The sequence below is a fragment of the Anastrepha obliqua genome, chromosome 1, assembly GCF_027943255.1.
Source record: "Anastrepha obliqua isolate idAnaObli1 chromosome 1, idAnaObli1_1.0, whole genome shotgun sequence".
Taxonomy (NCBI): domain Eukaryota; kingdom Metazoa; phylum Arthropoda; class Insecta; order Diptera; family Tephritidae; genus Anastrepha; species Anastrepha obliqua.
The window spans coordinates 70,574,967-70,599,061 of record NC_072892.1 but is presented as its reverse complement, the minus strand read 5'-3'; the positions used below and the strand labels follow the sequence as shown (position 1 = coordinate 70,599,061).

The window sequence follows — 24,095 nt, the reverse complement described above, 5'->3', positions numbered from 1 at the left end:
TTCCATTTGTGGAGCAACATCAACACGTATACCACAAAAAGGGAGAGGAGCTCGGCCAAACACCCAATAAAGGAGGTAAGAGCCGATTATATACATATAGAGTTTATGTAACATATACTTAAGTCTGTAAAACTAGCAAACTTGTGTACATTTATTAGTAAATAATGATAATCATAGTTGAATAATTTCTTACTGTAAAGCACCTTGCAATCGGTAAATTCGATGGAGTGAAATCTATTCAAAAAATAATACAAATGCTAAACGTTTATATTATACAATAATTGTACTCGAAAAATTGAAAGAAATGTTCGAAATTTCGACTTTTTCATTCTGGCCGAAGCCAAACCGAAACCGAACTAAAACGTTATGGCCGAATATGGCCGCAGCCGAAGTTCGGTCGTTCTCTAGCAGTCCCATATCATCAAAAAGGGTTTCACAGTAATTTCCCTTTGGGTATCAAATTACACCTTCATAACACAGATTCGAATTTTAGCTTTGAATTCCCTTTCAGATCATTGAATAGTTAATAAGATTATAGCTTATTCGACTTATCGACTTGTAGCTACAAGCTGACATCATGCCCTCTCTTGTTACAGCAGTCTCCTAAGTCACCAGTTTGAATAGGAGTTTCAAAAATGGATGATTAAATGGTTCTTCTGGAATAGTTACTTAAACCTTCTTATAAGCTGAATAGGAATTTAAAATTTTTTTGGTTTTTATATTAAAAATTTTTCTTCAAGGAAACCGCTGCCTTGTTGAGCTGCCGATAGACATCAAAAGAAATTACTGTGTATTGGAGTGTAAATCAAAATTTGAGTAGACTAAACATTTTTTGATAAACGCAATGCGTCATAAGCGTCTGGCAGCAAAAGGCAGCAGCAACATAGTTAAAGGCAAAAACTCTTGCTGATAACCAGCGGCCATGATCATAGAAGCAGCGAAGCAACGCAGTAGCTGTCAGCACACTCAAAAGAAAGACAAATACGAAGTCAAAGTCAAAAGCAGTAGCGGCACATAAGGGACCCGCACATTCACACATTCATACAAACATACATATAAAGTATGCGAGTATACATATGTATTACTATTGGACTGTGCCATGATTTATAGCCTTCAAGCGGGAGAAGCGCAGATGAAAATATGTTTGCAAATTTTGGACGTTCAGTAGAATAGAGAACGTGAACGAACTGACAACGCATATGACACTAAAATAAAAACAAAAATTAAAAATTAAATTCATTCTCTGAATATACAAATACGAATAGTGCGGGCTGGCAGTATCGACTTTAAGTATTTCTATGTGCCCTATGTGATTATTTGGATAATGGATGAACCTTCTAAGTGATTTATTTCGATAAAGATATTCTTAGTTTACAATCAGTCAAAAAAAAACAAAACACCTTGAAAGAGTTGCTGAATAATTCAACATATTTCAAATTCTATGCCCACATATACATCACTGATACATATGCATACATATTAACATTTTGGTGGATGAACTTACGGTGATCTAGGTATGTACAAAAGATTGTTTGACATAGTTGCGGTTCACTAGCGTTGATCGCATTCTGATTGAGCGCAGCGCTCACGAATAGGAGCTTTTTTAAATATTGTTCTTTGTGCGCATACATGCAGACATACGTACATACATTCATACTTATACATTGAATGTGGGTATAAATATACGCAGGTTCGTACTTCAACTTCAAGTCGAAATCATCAGGCAACAGTTTCCAATATCCAGCGCCCTAGAACCATTCCGCCAGATGCCCATCAACCAAGCAACGTCGAAGCTGACGCCAACAACACATCCACCACAACAATATTTCCACTAACAATAATAAGACACGTAATCGCGTCGATCAATCGATTAGCCATTAGCCGGCAATCGTATCTATACATATATTATACACACACATTTATGTACGCTGTGTGTGTGTATGCAGTGTACCATTAAGCCGCTTTGCTGTTGAGTCGCTGATCCGCAGTTCCGCCGAGTCGCCAAGTTGCCGCATTGTCGTATTGCTGTGCCGCAGAAATTCTATAAAACTAACAAACTCTTTGCGATCGACTGTGATTCTTTCGTTCATTTACGACGGTGTTGGTTGCAGTTGTTTGTTTAATCAATTGTTCATCCAAGTTTTCGAACGCTCTCGTGTTTCCCGGCATATCCAGTGCATCCAGTTGTTTGGCTCTTAACTAACGTCTGGCGAGCACTCAGATTTCGCTTAGCATCAATTTTGCGGAGGATCACAAAAATCTACCTTTGTGGTCCCATATCCTCGTCAAACCATTTGTACGCGATTTCTTTGAGCATTTGCCGCGGCTTATTGCTTCTAAAATACAAATATCATTGACCGGTTTCGATGAAATAAGCTTGCAACATTGTCTCGCATCAATAAATACGTAGCATACCACGCATACTAAGGCATTCACAACAGGCTCCAAGTCAGTTTCTAATATTTCGCTTTGTGCACGAAGGATACTGTTACCACGCGCGACTCTCGTACGTCTATCTGCCTCATCCATTCGCCTTGGCAAACGTTGGGTCAAATCGATCGCGCGTGTGTGAGAGTGTGTATATATAAGTATATATATATTTAAGTATTTGTGGATCAATTGATTGCGGTCGATCGCGAACATTGGTTGCCAATCGTGCACGTTACGGTCCATCGATCGATTCAGTTTGCTTTCACCCGCGGTATTGTGCGTTTACTAGAGCCGCAAAAAGGCGCTTCATACTTAACTATTCGCACCGCAACGTATATACATACAAGTGTTTTTAGCGAAATTCCATTTAGTCTTAACAAATACATATTGTTTTTTCGGAAATTAAATAAAATATAATCTAAGTGAATCTATGAAGCGTGGACTCGTATTTAAATTTGATAACTAACCGATAACCGAGGTGCCAGCAAATAACCTATTACATACAATACAATCATACATACATACGGAAAGTGTGGATTTGTATTCTGTGTATTGACTTCACGTGATCCAGCCATACGTCATACTTAGTAACACTTTTGAAAAAAAAATAAAAAATTTTACTAAGTGTTGCCATTTCGCTTTCAATTTTACTGGATTAAACAGAGGAGCGTAATTTTGAGCCCTTCAACTAATTTTTGGATTATTTAAGTTGCTTTGTTGCTGTAAAATCAAATCTACCAACATGAAGCTCTTCGCAATTATTCTCGCATGTAAGTAAAAATATTTCAATAATTTTTAATACCTAAGAAAATTTAATTGCATACATAGCACCAGAATTTGTATACTCGTATATATATTTTTTAACCCATTTCTTAATTGCGATCTGTTTTTTAAACATTAAGCAATATTTTTATTTAAAGCTTCTTAATTAATTTAAGAGAAAAAACTTTATGGAATGCCCCCAGTGGTGCAACCATTTACTAATTTTATGATAAATACTAATTTAGAGCAATTTATTTTCATTAGATCTTTTGTAGACTTCCTCTTGAGTCTGGTGAACGTTATGGGATTTGCAATTATTTCTGTGACAAGAAGGTTGAGTGCGATTGGACCCGATGTGGCATATTCTTTTATTCCTTCAGTTATTGTTGGTACTTTGTGATCACGATGAATTTGTGCATTTATGATATAATAAGGGGCGTTTGAGACCATCTGAGGGTTTTCGGCCGGAATCTTTGAGGTATTTCGATGTTTGAGTTAGCGGCAGTGCCCTAAAGTAGGATGTCATATGTCCATATTGGTTTCAAAATAGCTGAGTAAAGTGACAGCTTACCTTCGAGAGAAACATGAGAATTTCCATGGAGTAACTCATACAGGTTTATGAGTTTTATTCTTAGAGCCTTCCGTTTGGTGAAAATATGGGTTTTCCATATAAGTTTGCTATCAAGATGCATGCCGAAGTATCATATTTTGTGACGTTAGCCACAATTTAGTGTAAAAGTGACTTAGGAAGATTTTGTTTCCTTTAACTTAATGCACTACTCTTTCAATCACTGAGTTATTTTATCAAGTCCTTTCTGGAGTTTTTGGAGGTCCCATGGGGATAGGAATCAATTGTAAGTCCGGTGGTGTCACCCGCGGACATTCCGACTATTATTTCTTTTATATATTTTAATTTATTGGTAGAGCGTCTTTTATTTTATAGAGTACGCGCCCATGCTAAACACGGTCAAAGGCTGTGCAATATTTTTTTTTGTTCAAAAGCTTTATGTAGGTATGCTGTTTATGAGTCTATGGAGTTGTTCGAAGGCGCTGTGTTTGTTTCCTTCAATTGAATTGGTGATTTGGCATTATATTTCGGTATTCAATTATAGGCATCATTCTTTTGTGGAAAAATATTTCCATTACTTTAGAGGCAATAGGCAATAGGCTTATTGGCCGTTATGATTCGATTTGTTCCTGGTTTGAGGATCATTTTTACTTGAGCTACATTTCATTGAATGGGAACAAAACCAGATAATGTTATATAAGTAAGTCCTTCTTGTGGGAGTTGTTTCAGTACTTCTCCTGTTATATACTTCTCCATATCCAGGTGCTTTGCTTTTTTTTAAGTTGTTTTATCGCTTCTTTAAGGGGGTGGTAGGGTTTAGCGCTAAAAAAAAAACACTTTTTTTTTGAATTTTTTACAGAAATATGGCTTAAGATACTTTAATAAAATCAGTTGCATGTTATTGTACATCTTTTCAATAAGTTTTTAAAAAATATTAATAATAAAATATTGACAAATAAGCCCATGACAGAGTTTTTTTGGAGATATGTTGTTCGAGAGGTGCTCTGCGGTGCTAATCGGCATTTGTCGTAGAATCATCTGAAACTAAAAAAGTCGAATTTTTCAGTTAAAGCATGACGTAATGCTCCCCTCCCCCATTAATAAAATTTTTTTTTTTCATTTTTGTAGTTTTGGTGGCAAAAAAACGTAAAACGAGCATTTTTGGCGAAAAATTTCGCCATATTTGTAAGTGAAAAACAACCTTAAAAAAAAAAAAAATTAAAAAAAAAAAACAGTGGGGGGAGGGGAGGTATTTTTGATTTAGAAAACGTGTGCCAAATTTGAAAAGAATCGGTTGAATAGTTTCGGAGTTGTGATTGGCACCGACTTTTAAGAAGTCGTTTCGGGAAAAACGCGTTTGAAAAAATGACTGAAAAATTATCGATGCTCCGCATTCGAGGTAGAGTGCCTACAAAGGCTATAACTTTGAGAGTTCTGCTCCGATCCACTTAAAATTTTGACACAACATTCTTGAAATGATTTACTATAAGATGAGTGAAGAAAAAAAATTTCGATTTTGTGACCCTACCCCCCCCTTAACTTCATTTTTCGGGAATCTTTTTATGAGTGGGTCCATCTGATGCGTGTGTTCTAGGGTATATTTTACTTTTATTTGTTATTATTTAAATATGTATTATTATTTAAAATTTAACAGGAAAAAAGGATTGTAGCGCAAAAATGGGTGGAATATTATTACGTGAAACCTGCAGAACCTCCACATCAGTGAAGGTTGATTGCATTTCCTAATTGTTGGGTGGTTCGAACAAACTCTGCTATACCAGTTTCTTCGTAAAAAAATTTGTTAAAAATTTGTTGTTTTGCTGCCAGAATAACCCAAGTTTGAACGCTGTCAAAATAATCATCAAATCAAGCAGCGCGGAACAAATTATTTGAGGCGCGTGAGTCAACGAATACAGTATCTTAAAGTAAAAATTTTCTTTTTTCGACTGTAGTTGGATTTGTTCAGTATTTTTTCGAATATAATAGTTATTATTATTATTTATTTATTAAATTATAATTAATATTATAAATTAATATGTTTGCAGCACTAGCTACCAGGGCTATCGGTTAAGTCATTACGTGGAATAATTAGTATTACTTATTGTGTATTATATACTTATACTTATTTACATACTATACTTATATATTATAATATCTTAAATTAGATGTGCCATGTTCAAATGTTTTAAAAAGTTTAAAATGAGTTTTACGTTGGTTTCTGTTGCATTGGATGGAGTTTCAATCGGGTTTTTATAATAGTTTTTAAATTTCTCAACATTCCAAAGTCTACAAAGGACCACTTCGATATCAAGCAGTTGATTGGTAATTTTATTAGGACACAAAAGGTACTGGAATAAATTTAATGTCACTGGAATACTACCAGTTCACTTTTTTGCTCAGCCAGTTCGTGTTCTATCTTTTTGTCATGCACTAGCAGTTAATGAACTTACTCATAATAGACAACATCAAAAAAAGCGAGCGAGTCGAAAAACTTAAAAAAAATTGAGAAATTAGTAAACCCGGCATCGCTTCGCTATGGCTCAATCAGTTTTGGGATAGACAATTTCTCTTCGTGTAGTGAATACACATTTGAGAAAAATCTAACATACGATTTTCAGAAATATCTCGACCAGAACCTAGAATCTCGCATTTTTTTTCTAATTGGCTCGAAAACAAACATATCCCATTCTTCTTCTTAATTGGCGCGATAACCGCTTACGCGATTTTGGCCGAGTTCAACAAAGCGCGCCAGTCGTTTCTTTCTCGTACTAACCGGCGCCAATTGGACACACCAAGTGAAGCCAAGTCCTTCTCCACCTGATCTTTCCAACGCAGAGGAGGCCTTCCTCTTCCTCTACTACCACCAGCTGGTACCGCTTCGAATACTTTAAGAGCCGGAGCGTTTGTATCCATTCGGACGACATGACCCAGCCAACGTAGCCGCTGGATCTTTATTCGCTGCGCTATGTCTATGTCGTCGTAAAGCTCATACAGCTCATCGTTCCACCGCTTGCGATATTCGCCGTTGCCAACGTGCAAAGGTCCAAAAATCTTACGCACAATCTTTCTCTCGAACACTCCAAGCGTCGCTTCATCGGATGTTGTCATCGTCCACGCTTCTGCGCCATACGTTAGGACGGGCATGATGAGAGTCTTGTAGAGTGTTAGTTTTGTTCGTCGAGAGAGGACTTTACTGCTCAGTTGCCTACTTAGTCCAATGTAGCACTTGTTGGCAAAAGAGATTCTACGTTGTATTTCCAGGCTGACATTGTTATCGGTGTTAATGCTGGACCTAAATAAACGAAGTCTTTTACAACCTGGAAATTATAACTGTCAACAGTGACGTGGGTGCCCATACGCGAGTGCGCCGACTGTTTTTTTTGATGACAGGAGGTACTTCGTTTTGTCCTCGTTCACCACGAGACTCATTCGCCTTACCTCTTTATCCAGTTTGGAGAAGGCAGAACAAACAGCGCGGTTGTTAAGGCGGATGATGTCAATATCATCGGCATACGCCAACAATTGTACGCTCTTATAAAAAATTGTGCCTGAGCGATTAAGTCCTGCGGCTCGTACGATCCTCTCCAACATCAGGTTAAAGAAGTCACACAACAGCTAGTCACCTTGTCTGAAACCTCGTTTGGTATCAAACGGCTCGGAGAGGTCCTTCTCAATTCTAATGGCGCTGCTGGTGTTGAGTAACGTCAACTTTCAAAAGCGTATTAGTTTTGCGGGGATACCAAATTCACACATCGCGGCATACAGATACATAACTCCTTTTCGTACTGTCGAATGCAACTTTGAAATCGACGAAAAGATAGTGTGTGTCGAGTCTCTTTTCATGGGTCTTTTCCAAGAATTGGCCGATGGTAGACTTTCCAGGTCTAAAGCAACACTGATAAGTTCCAATCAATTGGTTGGCGGTGGGCTTCAGCTTTTCACACAATACGCTCGTTAGAACCGTATAGGCGATATTTAGAAGACTAATCCAGCGGTAATTGGCACAGATTGCCTGATCACCTTTCTTATGGATTGGGCAGAGCACACTTGAACTCCAATCGGCAGGCATGCTTTCATCCGACCATATTTTGTATAGAAGCTGATGCATGCACCTTACCAGCACCTCGCCACCATGTTTGAATAGCTCAGCCAGCAGTCCGGCAGCGCCCACGGATTTGTTGTTCTTTAGACGCGTTATCTCACCTCGTTATGGTCGGCTAGCGGAACGACAATTCCGTCGTCAACGATTGGGGCATCGGGATCTTCACATTCTCTGTGACATGCCCAGCTGTCACTATTTAATAGGTTCGAGAAGTGTTCCCTCCATAATTTAAAATTGTCTCTTAGTCAACAGATCGCCGTCTTTGTTCTTACAAGAAAACGCCCCGGTCTTGAAACCTTCTGTAAGTCGCCGAACTTTCTGGTGGAATTTTCGGGCCTTGTTCCTATTGGCCAGCATCTCAAGCTCCTCGTGTCGTACCAACTGTTTTTTCGGGCTCGGCGGAATCCGATTTCTTCTTCGGCGGCGGTACGTAGGGAACGAGAAATGTTGCTCCATTGATCGTGCATGCTGGTTTGTTGGGCAGTACTCTCTGAGAGCAGGAGTGAAATTCGAGTGGCGAATCTTCTGGCTGTCTGTTGTGATTGCAGCTTTTCGATGTCGAACATTCTTTGTGTAGTTAGATGTATGCTTTTCGCTGCACAGAGGCGTGTGCGTAGTTTGGCTGCAACAATGTAATGATCAGAGTCGATGTTGGGTCCTCGGATCGTACGTACACCTAAAACACTAGAAGCGTGTCTTCTATCTATCACAACATAATCGATTTGGTTTCGTGTTTTCCGATCAGGAGAAAGCCACGTTGCTTGCTGTATTTTCTTGTGCTGGAATCTGGTACTGCAGACTACCATGTTTCGGGCCCCGGCGAAGTCGATCAGCCTCTGTCCGTTACCGGATGCTTCGTTATGCAGGCTGAATTTTCCGACTGTGGGACCAAAAATTCCCTCCTTGCCCACCCTGGCGTTGAAGTCGTCAAGCACGATTTTTATGTCGTGGCGGAGCAGTGCTCATAGAAACGTTCCAAGCGCTCATAGAAGGAATCTTTGGTCGTATCGTCCTTCTCTTCCGTCGGGACGTGGGCGCAAATTAGCGATATGTTAAAGAAACGGGCTTAAGTGGTATGTCCCAAATCCAGCGCACAACCAGCGGAATGGAATGTTTCGCCTTCTCACTTTAGCTCACTCCCGAACGGGTGGTCGGAAGCTACCCAGAGGATACTAATCCCGGCTAGTCCCGGGAGTTGTGAGATGCTTGAACCATATGCAGAAGAATCGTCCTGGCCACTCCCAAGTGAATGGCGATCAGTAACTTTCCCCACTTGCGTGGACTTCTACATATGGAACCATCCTCCAACATATCCTATTAGTTTGAAGTAAATCAGTTTAATGGTCACGAACATATGCGGGAAAACGTCAACATTTGTATATACACATTCTTGCTACAATCTATTTTGGTTTTGGAATATTTAATTTTTAAAAATAATATGCTTTAAGTCGAAAGAAAAATGAAAGGTAACAAAAAAGTTATGCGTCTTTTATATGGAAGAAAATACGAAAAAATATTGTCAAAAACCCACTTTGAGCCACTTGAAATTTGCACTTTATTATACGAGAATCGAATGGGTTATGCAACGTGATGCAGTTTTATGAAAATCTAAGCCAAAAAAATTAAAGAAATTCAAACTTGGTAATTCATCATGCTCCTATTGTTGTGAACACAGGTGTATGTGGTACAATGCTAATCACTCTGGAACTAGCATGATTTCGTCTAACAAAATTCAGTTAATGAGATAGAAAATCTGTTAAATAGTAGGCTTTTCGCTGGAAATTATGTACACTCATGCGTACCTGTATGTGTATTCACTTATAAATGACCATGCAAACTTTCTATGTACTCGTCTGTACATTTGTTAATTTACTCACTCTGCACTTTTGTATGCAAAAAACGAAATCTATCTTTTGCGTTTTCAATATTTTCTATATTTCTACTGCGTTAGATGCTTTATTGATAACTATTCGGTTATGGTGGTCCGAGGCTTCGTCACAGCCTGTACATAGTTATGTGCTTGGCTTTTCGTTTACAGAATTTAGAACGTCATTTTCTTTTGCAAGACAAATTTTAATATTTCCCACCATTATGCAAGCGTAAAACGACACATGTCGTAAACCCAAGATATTGACCTAACTTACTGTCATAATACCAATGTATCTAGGCTCATTGTGGTGCCGTAAAGGAGTTACAATTACCTCTTTCTTTCAAAATCAATTCGTATGTAAAAGAGATATTATATAATCAGATTCCAGATATTCGTGGAACTCAGAACCTCAATTTCCATCAAAACATTTCTACCGATCATTTGAGTATACGTAATGTTGTATAGTCTCCTTCACAGCGTGTAACTTCCACAAAAGTCGTTTCAAGGATTGCACAAATCTGGAAATGTGTGCCCACTTTTGTTTTTTTTTTTTTTTGTTTTGGTTAGGAAAGCCTGATGGAATTGGATTTTTCGTGGATGGAAATTATGATGTATCATCATGATTTTGAAATATATTGTAGATTATTTTTGATCAGATTTTGATGGTGTTGCCACTTTCGAGAATAACACAATTGGATTTATTTTATGTTATGGGCTTACGCTAAGTTGTTCACGTTCAAGAGGCCAACAATGTTAAGGGGTGGCGTAATACTGTTGAACACGAACTAGACCATATTCCGTCCGATAGGTGTAGAAGAGTATTTGATCAGAAAATTCTTACAAAAATATTTATTTACATGATTTTCAAACATTTGAAGAGATTTTTATTCGTGAAAACGATATTTTTCTTATCGCTCACTTATGTTATGTGGCATATTATTATAGCTCCCTTCACCACAAAAATCCCAAGTGACTAAGAGAAAATAAGAAAAAAAATAGAATCACATTCTTTCTTATATCATGAAACTACGTGTAATAGATATTTATTTCTTTATTTATTGTATATGTAAATACATTAAAATTCTGAATTTCGCTTTCATAGATTTTACTATTCTGATGAAAGCCATACCCAAAACAATCAATGAGATAAAAGTTTGTGGTAGCAATGTACATATGTATGAATATGTATCTACTATAATACAAATTTGATGTAGGTATACGTTTTATTACCAGATGGCTTAATCGTTTTAAATTTCATGGAAGGTCATTTGATGGGCGGAAATCGGGAACGGGTTCTAACTAATTGCAAGCTGAAGCACAATATAGAGTACGGAGGAGTTCGTTCGATTCAACTTAGTTGAACTTAGTGTTCAATTTAGTGGAAACATGATTAAAACATAAAATTGATATATTTAAAAAAATAGTTATCGCTTCTCAACTAAAAAATTTAATTTCAATTGAGGGAGGCGCATTCCATCAGCAAAGATACGTCTAAAAGTTTATTAACCGATATTCAGATAAATAATATTTATATTAATAATATAATATTTATATATTTATAGTATTTATATTTATAATTTTCTAGTAGCGGTCGCCCCTCGACTGGCAATGGCAAACATCAGAGTGTATTTCTGCCATGAAAAAGTTCCTCATAAAAAATATTTGCCGTTCGGAGTCGGCTTAAAACTGTAGGTCCCTCCATTTGTGGAACAACATCAAGACGCACACCACAAATAGGAGGAGGAGCTCGGCCAAACATTTAAAAAGGGTGTACGCGCCAATTACATTTATATAATATTAATAAGCACTTCCGACGCAACTGAAAAGCTGGCTAATAATTTATGCTAACGGTTCTCATAAACGTTATTAATTGAGAAATTACCTTCTGCATTTCATAAATTTCTAAACTTTTTCAATGCACGGACAATTTTTAAATGTTTGTTGCAAAGATTCTAATTTTATACACACATTTTTTCTTTAAATAAAACTTAAAACAGGAAACTTAAAAGTTTGCCACCAAATTTATTTAATTTACGACAATACTTATACATTGCTCTCGGCTATACGGACAACTATTTGAGACACTGTAAGTTGTTCGTAGATTACTTGAATTGGCATTTTTTATTCTGATCATTACTGAGAAATATTTTTTTGTCCGTATGTCCATATACATGAACGTGAATATATTTTTTATTGCTATTACGCCATTGGAAATTACTCATAGAATCACTAGCTCACACACTCAATTAACACTTATACACACTTGACCATGGGCGATTGTTGTGGTCAGGAAGGGCGGTGTGTTCGGGTGGTATTGCGACGGGACTGATGAGGCCGGCCAGACCAATTGGCGTCAATCAATTCGCGTGATGTTGTTTTCCATGTATATGTTTGTATGTGTATATGTGTTATTTGTTGAACTGTTGTTTACGATATAGGTTTTCGTCTTGTTTTCGGATTAGTGAGATAAGAGTCAATTGTTGGTTGTATGTAAGGGACTTTCCAGTAAAGCCGAAAGCCCACAAGATTGGATTATGAAATAATTGTATAAAGAAAAAACTGTCATTAATTATTCTGTGGGCATTTTCAGCGCAATTCAACTGATTGCTTTTTGCAATATTAACAATCACCCAATATATTTATAATATATATATGTACATATCATGCATACATATGTATGTATGTACGAGTATCGTCTTTCTATATAATATATGTATATATACGCGTACACTCTTTTTTGGTGTTTCGCCGAGCTCCTCCTCCTATTTGTGGTATACGTCTTGATGTTGTTCCACAAATGGAGAGACCTACAGTTTCAAGCCGACTCCGAACGGCAGGGAGTTTTTTTTTATTTTTATGAGAATCTTTTTCATGGCAGAAATACGCTCGGAGGTTTGCCATTGCCTGCTGAGGGGCGACCGCTATTAGAAAAATGTTTTTCTTAATTTTGGTGTTTCACCGAGATTCGAACCTACGTTCGATAGTGTTTTCTTGAATATTTAGATTTTTAAGAATTTCTTTGTGAATGATTTTAGCATTTGTAAATAATAGTAATAATAATTATAGTTGGTTACTTATAGTTAAGACTTATTTACAACAAATATCTAAGCTATGGCTGAGGTGGTCTTAAGCTATTAATTAGTTTATTCGGGTTTATCGGATAGTGATTTTAATGAGCTTGATCTGAAGACTCCTATTGCGCAATCACTGCACTTATCCATATAGGCATATAGGCAAATGTACTTATATTGAAATACATTTTAAAATTATTTATATTGTAATAAATATTATATTATATATATTATAAAAAATGGATTTTCGAAAGTTTTTTTTTGCTCATTTCTGAAATCAGTGAGGTCTGCTTTTTGAGCAAAAATTTCGTTCGCTTCCGGTTCGTAAATCCCTCATCAGTTATTAGTTACTTAACTCTTAATTTTGGTTTTTCACCGAGATTCGAACCTACGCTCTCTCTGTGAATTGCGAATGGTAGTTACGCATTCGACTACGGCGGCCGCCTTTCTAGTCTACGTATTTCTACTGAAAAAAAAAGTCCACAAAATCTGTATATGTAAAATAAAAAATACCGTTCTAGTGAGAATTTGTTGTTTACATTTTATTTAAGGGGGCGGGTAAGGGATAAACGCTAAAAAAACACTTTTTTCATGAATTTATTGTAGCGAAACGGTTCAAGTCAGTTTATTAAAAGTTGTTGCATATTATAAAGTAACATTTCAAGAATATTTGATAAAATTTTCATGTAAAAATATTGCAAAATGAACGAATGAGAGCACATTTACGTAGACGTCTTTTCAAAAATACATTTTGCAGTAGTCAGCATATCTCAGCGTAGAATCATCTGAAATCAAAAAAATCGAATAATTTAGTTAAAGTATGAGTTAAACTTCCCCCCAACGTTTATTTTGGCGATTTATTTTCATTCTCAGCCATTTGGTAGTCGTTTGAAGTAAAAAGTGATTTTTGACGAAAAAATGCCGCCATTTTGTAGGTGTAAAACCACCTTAATATAAAAAAAAATGGCGAAAAAAAAACGTTGGGGGGAGGTTTTTTATATGTAAAATATGTGTGCAAAATTTCAAAAGGATCGGTTGAGTAGTTTTCAAATGCCAATGATTACGCACTTTAAAAAAAAGGTTCGAGAAAACCGCGTTTAAAGTTTGTAACGGACTACGCGCGCAACTGCTGCGTCTCGGCAGATGTTTGAGGCGGCTCGGCTTTATGCTCTATAACTTAAAAAGTTTTGCTCGGATTGACTTAAAATTTTAACACGGTATTTTTGAAATGTTTTACTACAATAACATCCAAAAAAAAATCGATTTTTATCCCTTACCCCCCCCCCCCCCCCCCCCCCTTAAATTAGACATTCTATGAGATATTATTTGACTTAAACGGGTTTTGAAACAATATTTATGCAAATGAGGCTAATTCACTGCATCATAAATCCGTGCTGTTTCTAATACGCAACAATCGTTGTGATGCAAAAACATTCCCCCAAAAATCTGGCTCTTTTGGTGAATATTCGTGCACTTTGAGGCGTTTTATTGGAATGAATTTCTAAGCAATATTTCCTTATAATATGTATGTATAAATATTCCGTCACCATTAATTTTGTATTTCATACAAATGAAGCTCTGAATTATTTCCTCAGCGACCTCGAACAAAATTTATCAAAAAATGTAATTTATCCTTTCAAATGAATATTCATTATTTTTGCACTTAATATTTATTTAAAATACAAACGAATACAAAATACTCTCGCTCATTAGGCGGTTCGTAAGAACCGAATTACCTTTTAGCTAGGTCGTGCAATATTGCTTAAACTGTTTGGGATCAAACATTCCATATTTGATCTGAATGATTTTTTAAGGGCTTGAGAACTTAAAATGACAACACAAAACAGAAACATTGTTGGATATAATTTATTTTATTATAATGTGGTAGACAATTTCACGACATTTTTTGAATATGATATCCGGTATCCGGCATATGTCCGCCGCAGCTACGAGTTGCATGGTTCATTCGATCAGTCGAATTTTTTACTACTTTTTCCAATAAATCTGGGTATATGGCAACATGGTGGCCTGAAAATTTCAATTAATCTATTACTAAACCCGCTGTATGGCAAGTTGAGCTGTCTTGTTGGAGCCAAATGTCGTCGATGTTTAGTTGATTAATTTTTGGAAACGAAAAAAAAAAACCCAATATACATACTACTCAAAACGGAATTTTCGCCGAGTGTGACAAGCCTCTTTACTGTTGTATTATGTTTCGTGCCATAAAGTTTTCGTAAAACATTTTAACCATCTAATTGCATTTTTTAACGATCTATCATTGTAGCCGTTTTGAAAACGGGTCAAAAGTGCCCATTTGAAAAGAATTTAAACGGTTGAAATCTATTACAAAAGTCTGAGGTCCGATATTTTATTTGAAGTCGTTTTATAAATGATATTTTCGATACGTTAATTTGGCCTTTGGCCAAAATGTTAAAGCTTTAGCCCACCGTGAAAAAACTTCGACTCTCTGGACTGCTACTATTTTCGGTAATGAACGTTTCCACTGCAGCTTACTTTTCGGTTAATATTATATATGAAGAACTTCCTCAATGCAAACTGAAAAACCAACTGCCCACCTTGCCCACCCTCAGCACTGTTCCCTACCTCATCACTATTCTCCACATTTTAAAGTACGGAAATACAGTTAGTAATTTATATAATAATTCCCATGTAACTCCTTTGCTCTCTGCAGCACTTTTATCTACCTACTATATTATATAAAATTTATTGTATATATAAAAGCAAAACTTTAATAGGCATCTGACCGTTAAATTTAGTATGTGCGCTATTACCTAATATTTTATATGTATGTACATGTGCACATATACAAATTTCGCTATCTTCCTTATATCTATAAAGTACTGTTACCTGCCTAAAAAACACTACAGTGATCATATAGTATTTCAATAAAATTTGTATTCTCATTTCCTTACTCTACAGTTGCCTTGTACGCATTCGCATTGGTGCATTCATTGGCGATATCCGATACGAATGTAAAGTGCCAAATGAACTGTGACCTGCAAGACTACAAACCGGTGTGCGGCACAGATGACGCTGGTGAGACGAAATCTTTCAATAATCTGTGCATTTTGAAGACAGAGAATTGCCTGCGACAACTTTGTAAGTAAAAATACTTCATTCAAGTTAACATATTACTTTTCCCACGCCACTCTCCCTCCCGCATACCGCGCGAGGCGAGGTTGATTTTCACCGAACACGACGCTACATTCGGGATGCAAGTCGTGCCGGTACTAATTGGTTTTTTATATTACGTTTTGTATTGTTCTATTGTCATTTATTTCAAATTGTTTTGATTTTTTATTAGTACTCGTTTAAAAAGGACCTAACTAGTTATATTACATGTTTTTATTATTACTGCTTTTTGAATATTACCCTGTATTTTTTTGTAAATTTTTATTAATTTTACATTTTCTATAAAAGTTGTATGCAATATTCCTATATTTGAAATTATGAGTGGTATGATACTCACTTCGCTTTGTTCCCATATCTGTTTTATTTGCTTTGCTAAATCTGAGATTTATTCTATTTTTTTAATGTATTTACTGTCTATGTTGTTACCATTTGGTATGCTTATTTCAAGTAATTGGGTGGTATTGTCTTTTTTTATTTATTATTGTTACATCTGGTCTATTGCATGCTATTGTTTTGTCTGTGTAAATCGTTCTATCTCAGTATATATTGTTTGTATCGTTTTCAACAATTGTGAAACTTTTATATGAAACTTTTTATATGTTGTTCCTAAAATTATTATATTAGAGGTATTCAAACCAAGTTCGGTACATAATAATTCAATGCGGTTGCAATCAATTGGAACTTACAGATAGTGTGAATTGTGTGTTTTAACACATAAGACATTCATGTAACGAGTAGAAACTAAACTTTGCGCTTAAAATCCTCACTGTAGTTTCATGGCACAAATTAGAATATTATTTGTATGTCAACACAAAAATCAAATGTTTCAATACTGAACTATTTAGCAACTTTGTCAGGCTTGCCTCTTCAGTAATTCGGCATTAATTAGTTTATTCGGGTCTATCGTATAGTAATTTTAATGAGCTTGATCTGAAGACTCCTATTGCGCAATTACTGCACTTATCCATATAGGTATATAGGCAAATGTACTTATATTGAAATACATTTTAAAATTATTTATATTGTAATAAATATTATATATAAAAAATGGATTTTCGAAAGTTTTTTTTGCTCATTTCTTAAATCTGTGAGGTCTGCTTTTTGTTTTCGTTCGTTCCCTTCCGGTTCGTAAATCCCTCATCAGTTATTAGTTTCCTAAACTACGGTCTTAAATTTGTCTACCCAAATTGATTAAATACTGAAATAATTGTCTTTTAGTTTTTGTATCGCGCAAGTGCGCCAAGTGTTGGCTATGGCTAAGTCAGAAGCCAAAAAGACGGTTCAGAAAGTTAAATTGCAAGCAAAATTTAGAATTAAAATTATTTAATTCTTTCGAAAAGTACCTTCCAATAAGACTACGATAATTTCTGTAGTTACTTTCCGGAATACATCAGTAAAGCATTTTTCTTGCCACGACTGGTTGCACTTTGAAATTATTTTCATAGCGGTAGCAGACTAACGGGATCGAGATAGATATATATATAGATATGTAGGTATGTGTGATAAAATGTCCGAGATATTCAAATAATCGATGCAGCTACAATAACAACAAAACTCGTGGAACGCGAATGTTTATTACTAAAATTGAAATGCAACCAAACCCATAAAACTGCGATATAGGAACTGGTAAAATAATTTCCTCAAATTTGGTTCAAATAAGTGCCCATTTACACAGGGAAACATTTGGAAGGAAAACATTTTGTTCGGTGGAGAAGGACGTTTCCCGTACTGGCGACACGCTTTGTTCTTCTTATTTGTATTTCCAATCTTAACGCAAATTTTGATTTTGCTTCATTCGTTTTCTTCTTTTGTGAGAGAAAGTTCTGTGTTCTGTGTTGGTTTTCAATGAAACGGAAGAAATCAGCAATGACAAACATCCGAACGCTGCTTGGGAAATGCAGGATTATTTTTGCTAGTAAAGTAGGTATAATTTAAAAAAGTTATGGGACATGTTTATGTTAAATTCTAATTTTTCCTCCCATTTCTAGATGCTCAAGTTAATTTGAAGTAAATTGTTTATATATGAAGTATTTTTATTTAAATTTTTTTTATTGAAGTAAAATAATTTATATGTATATGTAAATAAATAATTAAAAAAACAACAAATTATTTATTATTCAACCAGTTTGCATTCTTCATTGCAATATTTAAGAAACTGTTGACGAACGTTCTCCGCTTTACATGTTAGCAGGTTGTAGAATATATCCGAATCAGAAGATGCTAAAGCAGTAAACGTCAAAGTGTTGCCGAAAACAATTTTGACCGTGTGACCGCAAATGAAACATTAAAAGAGAATTTCCAGTATCTCCGTGCGTAAATCGGCACTAAGGATTCAAGCAAGGCACACAGGGAATGTGATTGTTTTAAAACTTTGGAGTTGCACACAGTTGCCATGAAGTGGTGATCGCTCTTCCTAAATTGGGTTTTCAAATATTTTTATCCCAAATATTTTTTTATTCCTACTTACAGGGTCCGGCACTCGAAGTGTAACCAATTAAAAGGGCCATAAATTTAATTTGGAAAATTACTTTTATTCAGTTCAAAGTAAAAAAATTTGTGAAAATAATACAAAATTAAGAATCGATTTACTTTTGCCTTGACTATGCCCTTGAGACGGTCCAGAAACGAATCGCAAGCTGCCTGAATGTGATTTGCACGTTTTTTTGGCCCACTCGCGGACAATGGCTTTTTTCAGCGCCTCAAGACTGGTGAATCTTTTAGTTCGGACCTTGCCTTCCAAAATGGCCCAAAGAGAATAATCCATCGGATTCGCGTCTGGTAGATGTTATGAAGTTCGGAATGTTGTTTTTTAGCCATTCCTGCCGAGCTTTGTGAGATGGTGCCAAGTCCTGTTGAAACGCCCTTGGCCTGCCACTGAAACGTTTGTCTGCCCACGGCTTCAAAGCAACCTACAGAATACTTTCCCGATAATATTTCGCATTTACCTTGACGCCAGGCTCGATGAAAACGATTTAAGAGCGCTCATCTATGGTTACAGCGGCCCAAACCATTACCTGTGGCTGGTGCTGCCTCCTGGTGGCCAATTGATGACTCAAATTCTCGTAAGAACGGTCAGTCAAATAAACCCTATCGCTTTGGGCGAAGCGAAGCAACTCCTTCGCTCTCTCAAGTCTGACTTTTTGCTGCTTTGGTGTGAGTTCATGCGCTTCTTGGATTTTATAAGGCTTGACTTTGAGACTATTTTTCAGTATGCTGCGGATGCTACGGTCAGATATTTTCAGTTCTTTCGCCATTTGATTGGCACTTCGTCGGGGATTTCGCTCAAGTCGCTTCTTCACTCACGTGACGTCACAGTCATTTGATGACCAACTTCGTGACGCTTCGCGATGCTACCAGTATCATTCATTGTAACGACTTATGGTGCGATAAACAAAAACTTTATTTACTTTAAGGTGCTCGAGTTCACGAACAATCGCTGATTGTGATTTTCCAGCCAAATATAATGTAATCACACTATTACGTTTGAAATCCATTACTGATTTTCTTTTTTCGCGTTTACTCTCGGCAAAATGCTTCCGCGCGCTTGTTAACAATGATCTGGGCTGTCATTTAGCTAACTAAGATAGCTGATGCCCGTGCATCAGCTGTGCGAGCGGTCTGAAGTTAGTTACACTTCGAGTGCCGGACCTTGTATTTTTTCTAAAAGTTTATTTCACACGTGATTTCATTTCATACTAAATTTTTAGAAATGGTCCTCAAATTATCGTCACCCTTATAGAGAATAAATGCGAAAATGCTGCGGATCAAAATGTAATTAAGAAACTCAGATAACAGAGACCATATATACTTATTATTGCCATAAGTTCTGTTGCAAGTTAAGTCCCGTATATATATGAAATTATCATACTTTTTTAATTTATTTAATCATGTAAATATTGTATTAAAAACACAAAAATTTTAGTTTTCATTTAAATTGGTAACCATTTGCTTTTACACAAGTCTTCAAACGATTAGGCCATTCAGATATTGACGTCGCTGCTCGAACCAAAGATTGTTTGAGACTCTCAAAATTTCTGTGAGGTCTTCGACAGGCCATGTTCTCCAATTCTGGCCACAAACCGTAGTCCAATGGATTCACATCTGGCCTTCCAGACGGCCAATCTTCTACGGCTATGAACTCAGGAATATTGTTTTTTTGCCACTGCTGGGTGGTTTTTGCCTTATGAGCTGGAGCGGAATCTTGCTAGAAGATCCAACGCTATCTATTGAAGAGAGTAGTGCTCAACTTCTTCACCACGCCTTCTAAGTTATCCCCCTGGTACACTCTTGCCCCGGTCGTAACCACTTTTTCGTATAAATGAAGAGACATAACGCCTTAACAAGACACTCCGCAACCATTACGGAGGCTGAATGGTGGTCACACTGAACCCTAAGAATAACAATTTGGCGTCTTTAGAAGTTTTAGCATAGATTTTGTCATCTTGCGTATTAAACACTTTTTCAACAATGATCATTTTCTCTTCTGTGAAAGTAATAGTTTCATGACCGTTGACCCGTTTTAATGAAAATTGAACATGACGAAATATGGCAAATTTAATTGCTTTAATTTTATATTATATATCACAGTTTTTGATCGGTTAATGAAAGCCTTTTTATGATATACCACATTTTCTTTAGTCCAAATCCGCTATTTGACGATATCTCGAAAGCAATATTTTGTATAATATTGTTGGTTATTTTTTGCGGATGAGAGGGTTGAAAATTCGTAATGCATCATCAAAGGTGCCGTCGCGGCAATGGTAGATATATAAATAGATTTTTATAAGAGGTTTGCACTTCGACCTCATGATCTTTTGTGCCCTCTACTCACCACAATACCTCATCCAGACCCAGTTCCCTTATTAAACTCAGGATAGAGTTGGCCTTTGGCTGCAGTTGGCCAAGATGCACCAACTTTCTCCGCGCTATAGCGCTGCATTCCAGCAGAAGGTGCATTGGAGTCTCCTGAGATTGGTCGCAGAAATGACAAGAGTCCGTGGACCAAATCCCGATCATGTGCAGATGACTTCGTAGTTGCCAGTGGCCTCAGTTATCAGTTGGGGAGGATTATGAGTTTTTTAAATCACTTTTGGTTGTACACTCCCAGTACGAATTTCGCCTGGCGTAGCCCCATAGTTTGGTGCCAGCAAACCTCCATTAGCCCTAGCTCTTCACTCCTGAGCTTCTCCTTGATGGTGTGTTATCCCATAGAATGGAAGGGCTCGTGTCCTACTAAAGGCGAGGCCTGAACCTCTCTTGCTAATGCGTCCGCTGTTTCTTTCCCCCGTGTCCTGGGGCCCAAATTAGTCGGATGCGATTGTTCGTTCCTAGTAGATTAAGTTTCTCGATACACTCAAGGATCAGTGAGGATTAAATTTCACAGGACGATGGGGCCATGAGTGCCGCCTGACTGTCACTCAAAATGGCAATTCGCTCATTCTTGACGTTTCTGTCTAAGTTTATCTCTGCATATAGATAAGTGGCATACACCTCCGCTTGGAAGATGCTTGGAAAACTGCCCATCGGCATAGAGGGCTTGGTTCTGGGGCCGTAAATTCCAGCGTCTATGCCTTGTGGGGTTTTCGAGTCATCTGTGTACCAGTGCAAGGTACACACCTGGAGTTTTTTTACAAATGCAGGTCTACTCAGTTTAACTTATTGTTCTGAACTTCTTTTCGAAATTGATCACCTGAATGATATCATCTCTGGGTAACTTGGTAAGTGGGAGCTGCAGCCTTACCACTTCCATGGTATTAGATGACAGCACTTTTCCTCTCCCGAAGCCTTCCTTGCTAATATTCAGCAGAGTAGCTCAAGCATCACCTCTATCGCAGCAGGCAGGTTCGCATCGCTCCGGTGTTGCACACGCAAGCTTAGCGCTGCCCGCACCGACGAGAGAGTGATTCTCGATGCCCAAGCGACCGCTCCATATATCACCATTGTTCTTATTATCATGATGTACATCAGCCCCAAGATTTTTCTGCTAGACGTTTGCAGATCATGAGAGCCTTTGTTGCTTTGCACAAGGTTGCATCAGCATGCCTCTTCCAATTAAACTTGGCATCCAGGACAAGACCAAGGTACTTAACTTCGCTGACCAAAACAATAGTATATCCGGAGACTAAATAACTCCCCTGCGTTTGGAAGCGTTTTCTATAAACTAGTGTAATTAAATAAAGCGCATTTATATACATTTTCCAAGTATCCTGCAAAAGTATAACCAAAGTAAGCCAGAAAGTAATAAACTTTTATTTGGTTAAGTTATGATAATTTTTATAATATAGATGAGTCATATTTAACCTAGAGTCATTAAAGAGTTAACTAAAATTTTGCCTTTAAAATTGACTAATTTGAATATTTATGTATTTTTTACTTCCTCATTTTTTTCTTGTTACTAATCTTATTAAAATTCCTTTTCCTTACAGCATTCCAGAAAACCGCCGATGGAGAATGTCCGTAGATGCTAAAGTTAAAATAAAAAAATTAAAATTAAAAAAAAAATATATATATCATTAAACCAGTTAATGTAGAAAATAAACTAAGTGCTGTGCATTTTAATGCAAATTATTATTAACCAGCTTTTTATTTGGTTCCTTAACTGAAATATTGTACATCCTTTCCACTCACACATTTTCATCTATGAACCGACACTTAAATATTGAATGTATTCTATTTATGCAAAATATTACATAATAACATATAAAATATGAATTTAAATTAAAGCAAAAAAATCGAATGCAATGTTTAATAAAACCTTCGGCATGATGAGTTATGCACTTAACGTTCGATGATCCTATGACAAGGCCCCATGATCAGTGGAAGTGGATGATCCAATTGCTAAAACTAGCGAAGCTTGTAACTTCAGCTGAGGAATTTCGTACTTGGCTTTGGCGCTGCTGGAGGCCATAATGTGTGTAGTCTGTAAGTGGTATTTGTGTGATATTCTTAAGTTTTGATTTGGAAAAGTCGTACATACTTATACAATAAAATTACATAAAAATGTAGAGAAAAACATTATTAGTAAAAGGTATCTAAAAATTTGTGGGATACATTATAAAATAAAATAAAAAAGTGTTTCTTTATACATATGAATATTGTTTATCCCATCTGTATAGTCGAACGCATAGGTTAGGTTACATGGCTCCCCATGCAAGAACCCACTTGGAGGAAAAATTAAATTCATCCTTTGTGATACCATACACAGGGAAAATGAGTAAGATGAGGATGAAAACCGAACGATGGCTAATTAAATTTGCGTTAACCGCTTCAAGCTACTGATGAAATTCATTAGGTGTGTGATATATAAGCCTGTTATATTTATCTGCAGGTGTAGCAAAAAGTGACAGCCAAGATGTCTGAGTATCAGCCCAGCGAGAGCAGGACAACTGTGGAGAAGGTTCTGAGATTATTCCACCTCATCCTCGAGACAGCTGCTGCAAAAAGCAACAGCTCCAAGCAAAAGCAAGTCTCACCGCATGGATACCTGACGGACAATGCCCGGTAAGGATACCCACAAAACTCGAGAGCAGCGATTTTGTAAGCTTTAGATGTTCTCTTGCAAATGAAAGAGTTTTTCCTAATATCGGTCGCCCCTTGGCAGGCAGTGGTAAACCTCCGAGTATATTGCTGCCATGAAAAATTTCTCATAAAAAAATAACTATTTGCCGCTTGGTGTCGGCTTAAAATTGTAGGTGCCTCCTTTCCAACATCAAGACGCACGCCACAAATAAAAGGAGGAGCGCGGCTAAACACCTAACAGAACTGTACGCGCCAACTATTTATTTATTTTTAGAAGTTCCTCGAATGCCTTCGATCAACACGTGGCCAGCTGTCATGACTAAACACATTTGCACACAAGCCCAGCGCTCGCTGAGTTGACCTGCAGCTCACCTTGCCAGGAGCAGACCACCGGACTTGAAGGAAAACCCAATACTCTCATTTCCCTTGTCTAGCTAACTCATCTACCCTGCAGTTTCTAACTATGCCTCCGTGACCAGGAACCCTAATGAGTCTAACATCGAAGTATTCGGATTCACTTGAGAGAGAACTCAGGTATTCCCCGAGTAATTTCGAGTGAACCAATAATGGACCCAAGGCCCTAATTGCCGCTTTGGTGTCGGAGTACATGTGTCCCTTTCT

The 24,095-nt window shown here is 36.9% G+C and overlaps 1 protein-coding gene across 1 annotated transcript; it reads left to right on the top strand.

Moving 5' to 3' along the window:
• Positions 1-1,418: 1,418 nt before the first annotated feature.
• On the top strand, positions 1,419-22,523 carry LOC129235827 (turripeptide Gsg9.2). The gene is made up of 4 exons (XM_054869871.1): positions 1,419-1,514; positions 1,691-3,200; positions 15,744-15,923; positions 22,382-22,523. Exons 2-4 carry the CDS (start codon positions 3,173-3,175, stop codon positions 22,414-22,416), a joined length of 243 nt encoding a protein of 80 aa, XP_054725846.1. The 5' UTR covers positions 1,419-1,514; positions 1,691-3,172; the 3' UTR covers positions 22,417-22,523.
• The last annotated feature ends 1,572 nt before the right edge of the window (positions 22,524-24,095 follow it).